General features: G+C 32.8%; 2 protein-coding genes across 4 annotated transcripts; one reads left to right on the forward strand and one right to left on the reverse strand.

The window, feature by feature from the left end:
* Positions 1-1,661: 1,661 nt before the first annotated feature.
* Positions 1,662-4,217, forward strand: LOC116125736. The gene is made up of 3 exons (XM_031411451.1): positions 1,662-2,113; positions 3,442-3,808; positions 3,895-4,217. Exons 1-2 carry the CDS (start codon positions 1,759-1,761, stop codon positions 3,762-3,764), a joined length of 678 nt encoding a protein of 225 aa, XP_031267311.1. The 5' UTR covers positions 1,662-1,758; the 3' UTR covers positions 3,765-3,808; positions 3,895-4,217.
* A 14-nt stretch (positions 4,218-4,231) lies between these two features.
* LOC116125734 (protein EMSY-LIKE 3) lies at positions 4,232-9,009 on the reverse strand. 3 transcript variants are annotated; one of them, XM_031411448.1, is made up of 10 exons: positions 8,657-9,009; positions 7,166-7,374; positions 6,952-7,061; positions 6,615-6,843; positions 6,310-6,492; positions 6,165-6,233; positions 5,355-5,600; positions 5,203-5,271; positions 5,052-5,115; positions 4,232-4,688 (listed from the first exon to the last, which is right to left on the reverse strand). In XM_031411448.1, the coding sequence occupies exons 1-10, from the start codon at positions 8,682-8,684 to the stop codon at positions 4,558-4,560; spliced, it is 1,338 nt and encodes a 445-aa protein (XP_031267308.1). In that variant the 5' UTR covers positions 8,685-9,009; the 3' UTR covers positions 4,232-4,557. The 3 variants fall into 3 exon arrangements, with proteins under 3 accessions (XP_031267308.1, XP_031267310.1, XP_031267309.1); XM_031411450.1 differs by having other exon boundaries at positions 4,233-4,685; positions 5,061-5,115; XM_031411449.1 differs by having other exon boundaries at positions 4,234-4,685.
* Positions 9,010-9,765: the final 756 nt, after the last annotated feature.

A 9,765-nucleotide genomic window follows, 5' to 3' on the forward strand; every position in this document is an offset into this window, starting at 1 on the left:
ATAGAACTTCTTTGGAAACATTTTAAAATCTGTTTGGTACAACTTATTTGAGTAAAGCTTATAAAAAAAATAAAGCTTAATAAAATAAAGCTTTTGGAAATATACTTTTTATAGAAAAAGTTGTTGATTGTTTGGTTAGGAAAATGTAAAACAACTTTCTAGTGTTAAGCTTTAATATACAAGAATAAATCAAGTTAAACATATAATAAAATAAAGATAGTTTTGAAATTTCAATACTTTAAATAAGCTAAAAAAGAGTTTATGTAAAAAAATTGAGCACTTTTGAAATATTACAAAACAATTTAAAAAAACTTCCAAAATGCTTAATATTTTAAATAAGTTCTTTTGGCCAATTCTAAGGGTAATTTTGTCTTATTATCAGGGATTAAAATGTTACTGAAATTTTTACTAGACTCAAAGCAAACCCAAATCTTATTGTCCTAAGGATGAAACTGTCAGTTTCCAGTTTTAAACAGTAAAAAAGGTTATTTTACTTTTACCCTATGAACTATTCGGGGCTTCTTCGAAAAGAGTTTGTGGTTTAAAATAGAGTTCCTATCCTAAAAACCCAAAATTTCATTTATTTTAATATTTTCGAAATTCAATAATATTTTATTCAATTCAAAATATTAATAATTAATTTTCTCGTAAAAATAATCCAATTCAACTCAACTTTACTTTTTTTGAAATACTATTATAAAAAATATCAAAATAATGAACTAAACGGATTCAAGCTTTTACTAATAAATTGTTAGTTGTTAATTATAAAAACTTTTTCCAGTTAGTTGTATTATTATAAAAGTACTTATTTCATAATAAATTACCATAAAAATATATGATACATTTAATTTTTTTTAATTTATATCATATCCTAACAAAATGTTATTTTATTTTAATAATATATATACAACATGAAATAATAATAATAATAATTCTAATTGTAATTTAAATAATAAATAGTTCAAAATTAATAATGTTTGGAACTTACATAACAAAAACTAAAACTAGAAATATTATTAAAAATATTGGTAATACTTTATATGTCTATGAAATTGATTCGTTGAATTTTGATCATGTAAGAGAGTGGCGAGGATTTTTGTTGAGATGGTAGCTATGGATTGAAAAATAAAAAATAAAGAAGAGGGCTTTATTTCAAAGGAAGGGTATACGGTGAAATTATAAAAATAATGTAAGGACATATTTGACATCAGAAAAGCCTAAAAAAAAGCTTATAGGAAAAACTCAAATTTTGAGCTTCTCCCAAAAGCCATAAAATAGTTTTTTTTTTTTTATAATTATATAAGTACTTTTGAAATACAACTAAACATAAAAAAAAAAAAAAATTTAAAACATTAAAAAAACTATTTTGACCAGTATAGAAATACCTCAACTCCCGAGGTTGGATGTGATAATAAAAATCCTCATGAAAATTAAAAAATAATAAATATTTTCCTATCTTTAGTGAACTGTTAATAAAATATTAGAGTTCACAGAATTAGTATTATGAGTTAATAGATATTTATATAATTATGCTCCAATAATTTATTTTACCACCCCAAATTTAATATTGGGGAGATTTTGGTCATTTTGGAAACTTCAGAGAGGATTATTTAGCTTAAAAATTCTCTCTTTTAACTCTCTCATGTCATCCACCCAACAAAAACTACTGAACTTTCAATTGATGACCCTTGTCTTCATCACTTCTACTTCCTCAAAACACTCTCTTTCATCAAGTTCCCATTTTGATCCTTCTCCCTCATGTCCAACTTCAAACTTGAGTCCTGTACAGTTGAAACTTCTGATGGGGTGAAGCTCCACGCAAGAGTGTTCAAACCCAGCGATGAAAAGGACTCAAAAGATGACAACTTGGTGATTGTTTTGGTCCACCCTTACTCAGTCTTGGGCGGCTGCCAAGGCCTCCTGAAAGGCATAGCTTCAGGGCTGGCTGGTAAGGGTTATAGGGCTGTGACTTTTGACATGAGAGGTGTGGGGAAGTCCACTGGAAGAGCTTCTCTCACTGGCTTTGCTGAAGTTAAGGATGTGGTTGCTGTCTGCAAATGGGTCTGTGAGAATCTCTCTACTGATAGGATCTTGTTAGTGGGTTCTTCTGCAGGTATGATTTTGTAGCTTGTTTTCGTTTTTTAGTTTTTGTTGTGGCTTGGTGGATCATGTTTGATTCTTGTTTTGGTGCGTTAAGGATATATTCTGATGGATGAATTGTTAGATCTAGTGGATAATGCTAGGTAAAGATAAAAAATTGCAAAATAAAGAAGGAAACGTAGTATACATATGGGGAGGTGGTGTAATTTTGATTAGATTTAGTGGATAAAGTTTGTAGATCCAAGTTGTGTGAAAAGTTTGCTCGGTTTTACTTCTGAAGTTTTGATTTGGATTGGAATTTGAATATTATAAAATTAAACAGAAAATAAAATTTTGGCAGATACGGGAAAATATGTTATCATGCTTTTGGTTTCAGAGAAGTTTTGATTAGATTTAGTTGGTAGAGTTTATGGTTTCAGTTTGTTAACTTTTGAAGTTTGATTTGAATTGGGGTTTTGAATCTTCTACTTCTTGTTGTATTTAGTATTTTCTTGTTGTTGCAAATTGTTCTTTGCTCAGTTTTCTTGCACCGATGCTTTTGTAAATTGGCAGTGCTCTTCAAGAGTTTCTTGCAATAACTTGTTTGATTAGATAAATTCTAGAATTGCTGACAGGAGCATGCTCGAATTGGGAGAAGTCGAATTTAGAAGTTTAGGTCATTATACGATAATTAGTAGGTTGTTTTGCACGTAAATCTCAACGATCTTTGTTGGTGATAATTGCATAGAGACAGTATCCTGTTATGGTTTTTAAGTGGTGAAATTGGATTTATAACTTGGGAACACACATTTTCGATATGGGCATGATCTTACTCTTTTCTTAGTTCTCGACACTAGAGTATTCATAATTAGAAGTTGATCTCAATGGATAACATTACTCTCCATTCACGTTAAAAATTCAGTCCCTCTCCATACTTTGCTGCTTTAATTACAAGTGAAGTATTAATTTTCAAAATTTTCTTTGGTGTCAGTTTCATTATGACAGTGAGAAGCGAGATCTTGACATCTTGATATTAATTATTTGGTGATGAAATCAGTTAAGCATCTCGCCAATTTTTTTTCTTTGATGCATTTTTTACTGTTTGTGAATCATGTCTCCTATTACTTGGGGACTTGTGTTAATCTTTTTTCTAATACAATATCTTCTCGGCTGTGTTTGATTAACTCTTGCAATTAATATGATAATAGTGTTGCATTACTTGCATTACAATGATAGATGGGATTTGGTTGTGTACCGCTTTTGTAAATTCATAGATTCATCGAGTTTCGCAATGTCCTTGGAAGGTGAAATCATATTCGATGTTGTAGTATCTAATCTTGTTTCCTTATCATCTGTTCTCAGGTGCACCGATTGCAGGCTCTGCAGTTCAGGAGATTCCGCAAGTTGTGGGCTATGTAAGTTTGGGGTACCCTTTTGGTATGCTAGCTTCGATCCTATTCAGCCGACACCATAAAAACATCCTTGAAACCCCAAAGCCGAAGCTCTTTGTTATGGGAACTCAGGACGGGTTTACCAGTGTAAAGCAGCTGAAGAACAAGCTGAGTTCTGCTGAGGGGCGAGTAGAAACTCATCTAATTGAAGGAGTAAGCCACTTCCAGATGGAAGGCCCTGAATATGATGCCAAGATGGTGACTCTTATCCTTGAATTCATTGCATCATTGTAGTACTACTATCCGCCACTTCTTGGAGAAGTGCTTGTGCAGAATTGGTTTTCCTCAAATCGCTTTTCCATATATATAAACTTATGTCCATTCTATGTATATGCTGATTTTTCACAATTTGTTTGATTTGCAGGAAATTAAATGGTTGGAATGCATCTTCTTCACCATGAAATATTAGGCACTCAATCCCAGTTATATTGGTTTTAGGATGCATTAGTGAATGTTTCTATCAAAAGCACTTTCAAGTAAGAAACCATTAAGAAGTTTTTAATGTGCGAATCAAAGACTAGCGACTAGGTGGTTTTGGTTTTTGCATTTTGTAAAACTAGCGATTAGACACAGGTCTTTAGTTTTTGGTTCGCATGTTAAGTTTTCATTAGAGAATGACTTACTATTATCATTATGTATATATGAAAGTAATTTCAATCATTTGAAAATAACTCGAACCTTTTAACATCGGAAATAAAGAAAGAAAGAAGAGCAATCAAATCAGTATGATAAATGATTGTTACATTTACAACAGCATCTACCTGAATTCAGATGAATAAACTTACAATGAACTCAAACCTAACCAAACACCAGCTCATGAAAGTCATTTAGCCGGCTGGTTATCCAGTTACAAAGGAATTACGTAAATACAAGAAAACATGCAACTGGCTAACTACATAATTTACTAAATCAACAATCATCCTTGATCATCAGATAAATTAATCGACTATTGGATGACTGCCCAGCTGGCTAAACCGGTCTACTAAATCATAATTTCATCGCCTCATCGCTCATATCCGATGAAATTCTACCCTTTCTTTCCATTATTGGCCTCTGAGCCTTCAACCATTCCACCCATCTCACTATACAGTCGTTTTTGCCATCCTTGTTCCTGGTCTGTAGATTGCCCTTGAGAGAATGGATGTTCTGCCTCGTCTGCTTTTAAGTCAAGAACAAAAAAAAAAAAATGGGATTTGTTTTTATCATTAATAACAAATGAATCCACTATAAGGGAACGAAGGCCATTACAGAAATAATAAGCTCAGATCAAAATGGCAGCAAGTTCTCATTCACAGAAAAGAAGGCCATTAAATAAATGGAAAGTATAAGGAAGGAAGCATTTAGGGGTAAACTTAACTCGAAAAGGATACACTAATAATTAACTGAAATTTTTTTTTACACAGATAGTACAGATCAAAATCTGAATCTTGGAAATACTACAACAATGAGATGATACAACAGAAGACGGAGTGCTTTTACTTCTCATACTATAGAACACAGTTATATGTAATTAGTTATTACCACTCTCACCATCAGATGCATCTTCGAGCCTTGCAATTGCATTGACTAGGGCTTGTTCATGATCCTGCATTCCAAAGGATTCATCAGACTTGCAGGAATCGATTAAAACACAGCTAAACTGTAGTGAGGCTGTGAGGGCCTTTGTTCTTACCTTTAGCACTTTCTTTGCTTTCTCAATTTCTGAGGGATCGGGATGATTAGAACCAAAAACTTTCTCAACCTGTTCAAATACACCACAATTAGGTAAAACAGTCACTTCATTTGCAAAAATTCAAATAAGTAAATCTTCCAGCCACTCCTTACCTCCTTGATTAAAGTATCCGTGTGAAGAATTTCAATGTCACCCAAAGCCTTCTTCCTGATACCATTCTGTGATAAAGGAAAATCCTTCTTTAATTGACCCTTCATGGTCCCTCTACCTCTTCCTGCCCCAGGAACAGCACCACCACGTGCCATGGATTTCTTAATCCCACGTCCTGGCCCTGGGCGGCCACCTTTACGAGAAATCCCAGGTTCTTCAGCATTCCATCTGATATCTGCCGGTGATATCTACCATTATAAGACAGAAGATCAATAGCAAGTAGGATTTTCTAGTTCAGCAGATGATAAATTTTGAAGACAGATTTTTTTATCACCAAAGCAGGGAAACAGATGTGAAACTGCAATACTTAGTTAAAAGCCAGCCTACTTGGTTAGGACAAAAAACTATGTCAAATTGTACAAATTCATACACTGTATAATCTTACATTCACTTCCCTTCATTCAGCATGACCAAGAATATAATGCATGGTAATCATTATAATATATCAGAGGAAGATGTAAATACAATATTCTTCATGCTGCTATAATGTATGTCATTATAATAATTGATACACGACTTTTTCGTGATTTAATTAAAGACAACTATGCGAATAGCTAATCTCTTGTCTCTAAGGCAGAAAAAGCTTGTTAGATAAACTACTTATTAGATAAACAGGCCCGAGACCAGATGTTTCATTAGCATCCAACAGATGATAAAAAGAAAGTGTGCTAAAAATCTACTCAACTCACGAGCATGACACACACACACACACACACATATATATATATATATATAAACGAGAGCAATTTTACCTCTTTGAGATTGACCCATTCCCATGTTTCATCTGCTGTATTAATATCATAAACCAAAGCATGCCGCCCCTACCAATGTTGGGAAAATGTGAGATTAAAAGAAGAAAATTAAGTACACAAACACCATAGTCAATAACATAGATACCTCAATAGGGTTGTAATCAGTTATAACAGCCTCATAGAAGTAGTTGTCTTCAGGCCACCTTGTCCAAACTTTCCTTCCAATTAAGGGATCATAGGTTGCTGGTTCAGCAGGCTCATTTGCCACAAAGGCCCCCAAAGAGCCCCGATTACCAACTTGGGCCCTTCCAGTTAGACCTGTAGATAACTGCATCGATTTCAATGGAGATGCAGCAAAAATGTACTCCGTTAACTGAATAGTAATAATGGAAACCAAAGGAAACATCAATTTCTCACTTTCTTTCATATTCTAAATTATAAAACACTTACTGATTTTGGTTTCTTGCCTGCTGGAGGACCTGGTCTCTTGGCAGATGAAGATGGCTGCATAGATGGATGCAAAGCAGGAGATGGTGCACCCATTGACAAAGAAGCTACAGACTGAGAAGTTTTTGGTTTCTTGCGTGATGCTGAAACAGTTGGACTCGGTGCAGGGTCATGAACAGGTGGGGGGATGCTTGGCATACCAGGCTGGAGGCCACTTGCCTTTCTCCATTCCCTAATAGCATGATTGATTTATACTTCCCGTTAAAAGGCAGAACTGATCAGTAATTGATTACCTATATGACAAAAGCTGCTCAGAGAGCATGTCATGATATAATCAGACCTTATCCTCCGGATGATGTCATCAGCATTAACCCTGGATAGAAGCACCCTGTGTTCCTCATCTGATACTCTCAACTCCTTCCTAAGTTCAGTAATTAAACTTTCTTTCTCCTGAAGGAATATAAAATGAAGGACATTCAAACCTTCTTAATTTTACTTACCAAGATAAACTGCATGAATAGATATATATATATATTAGAAAAGTTAATAGATACCCAAGTGATGGCATCAGATTGAGCTTTGAAGGCCCGAAGGACTGAACTGTATGCTTCTTGCTCAATGTTGTGGATCAGAGTTTCCATTTCATTCTGCGGCATCCTAGGTAACATAGCAGAACCAACAACTGCAGATCTTCCATTTCCAGCGGGGCGGCTCCCTCTTTGAAATCTATTTTGATGTGAAGGAGGGAGGTCGTCATCTGTTCCTGCAATTGTTTCATAAAGAAGCAATTATTGGATTTGTTTCTGGTATGTGGCTGCCAAACAAAGAATGATTTCAATGAAAAAGACCAAAATTCTCCAGTCACCTTCATAGGCACATCCAGAAGAGTTGATACGTAGAGCAATGTGACTAGATTGAAATAAAAAACAAGCTAATAAAACTAATGCAAGTTATAACAAATGCCAGATTCCAAATAGCCACTTGCAAAGGATAGAACATACAAATCTTGCATGAAAAATCTTTTTATTGCAAAAGGAATCAGTATCTCAAATGTATCAAAACTACTAGCTTACGCATCTCACATGCGATGACTGGCACAACTGTGGGCCAAATAATTACATAAAAAGATAAAACAAATTGAAAACAAGAGACTTATAAACTATTTCTAGAACTTCACAAAAAAAAATTATTTTTGAAGCCTCAAATTGTGGATTTAAGCATGAAACAGTGAACGGTTGTATTTAAGACTAAACCCAACAAAAAATGAGATGACCAACAGTGTTAACTAAAGTTCATCAAACAATTTAACCTGAATCTAAAGACTGGCTACAATCATTAGAACATTTAAAGCAACTTTTCAATAAAAAAATGAAGCCCGAAAGGTGACTTCAAATCAACCAAATACCAACATAAACCGAGCAATTCCCCACAACTGCGAATGAGAACACTTGATTTATAACATTACAACTAATTCACGCAATTTCAAATTTCTACTATGAGTCCATAATAGGAACTGGATTCATTACTCTTCTTCACTTCAAAGTACACTAATCAAACCTAACTAAACCCATAAATCCCTAAACCTACTTAGCAAACTCGAGTTCGAAACTAGGACTGCCACTTAACCTAAAAATCCTCATAAAGTACAAGAATCATCAATTTCACCACATAGTTAGTAATTTACAAAAAAAAATACAAAAAAACAAAAAAAATTATTTAAAAAAAAAAAAAATCAGCTTAACTCACCACTGCTATCAGAAAGATCATAAATTCATAATTCATCTATACCCTTCAAATCAAATCTTCAGTAAACTATAAGGAAGTGTATGAAAATCAATTTTCAACGTGACATATGCTAGAAACAACTGAAATCAATTCAAAAGCAATTAACGCACGCCTTCGTTGACTATTTCATTCAATTTAAATATTAATAACTTTAATGAGCTAGAAATTCACAGTTCAACAAAACAAAATCTAGAAAATCACCAAAAAAAAAAAAAAAATAAAATAAAAAAACCGAAATTTATAAGAAACAAAAAACTCACCACTACTATCGAAAGCATCGTACTCCATAGCCGTTCCTTTCAACAAAGCATCAAGAAAAAAACTTCAAATAAACTTAAAAAGAAAAATTTTTGCCCAGAATATTGAAAACTGCAAGCTTTGAGCGCCTCCAATTTTTACAATTCAAGCGAGTATCGATCTAAGGAAGTGAAACTTAGCTCGAATTTAAACAGGTAATTCGAATTAAGCTTTTATATCTTCTCAAGTTCGTGTTGAATTGGGGATAAAATTAGGGATTTTGATTGATTTGGGAAAAAGATGGGTTGAATTGAAAGAGAGAAAGAACGCGGACTTGAAATTAGTTTTAATTATTTTTTTCAGTTAATAATTGAGTTTGAGTTCCGCCACATGAATTGAGTGATCGTTTTTGGAACGTGTTTTTGTCTGTAGAACTCACAACTTGACCATACGGCGTCGTTTTGCCTTTCCTTTCTTTTTTCAAATCTAATTGTTCAAATATTGGAAAAATCAAAATAAATGATGTAACAATAAAAAAATAAAATTATTATAATTTATATGTAAAATTATATATATATAGTTGTTAATATTCTTGACTAATATAAAATGTTTATGAAAATATCGATTATTAAATAATAGTTAGAAAACATTTAGAAACAAATAAGAAGGTAATATAAGATAGTCTTTTTTTTAATCTAGATGAATATAATTGATAAAAATAATTTATAAATCTTAATAATTCAATACAATTTCCCCTTAGGTATCATGAAATCCCCCTTAGGTGTATGAAATAACAAGAGTTAATTGTATTTAAGAAACAATAGAATTTTTTTATTTTATATTTTTCTATTATATTATTTTTCCGTCAATACTTGGATAATATCACGACGAGGGGTATTCTAGTTTTTAAATGGAAAAATCATCACAATTAACAGATTATATAAACATTTATTAAATTCAAGAGAGGTAAATTCGAGTATTTTAAAATGCAGGACATAGACAATAGTTGATCTGAATCTTAGAGTGGATAAAGTCATTTTCTCGATTTATTACTTATTATAGTCACTTTTTCATTAGTGTTTTTGTAATCTGACAAATGCATTTTACACTTAATGGTTAAAGTAAAACAGTA

The sequence above is a fragment of the Pistacia vera genome, unplaced genomic scaffold (genome assembly GCF_008641045.1).
Source record: "Pistacia vera cultivar Batoury unplaced genomic scaffold, PisVer_v2 Contig170, whole genome shotgun sequence".
Lineage (NCBI taxonomy): Eukaryota > Viridiplantae > Streptophyta > Magnoliopsida > Sapindales > Anacardiaceae > Pistacia > Pistacia vera.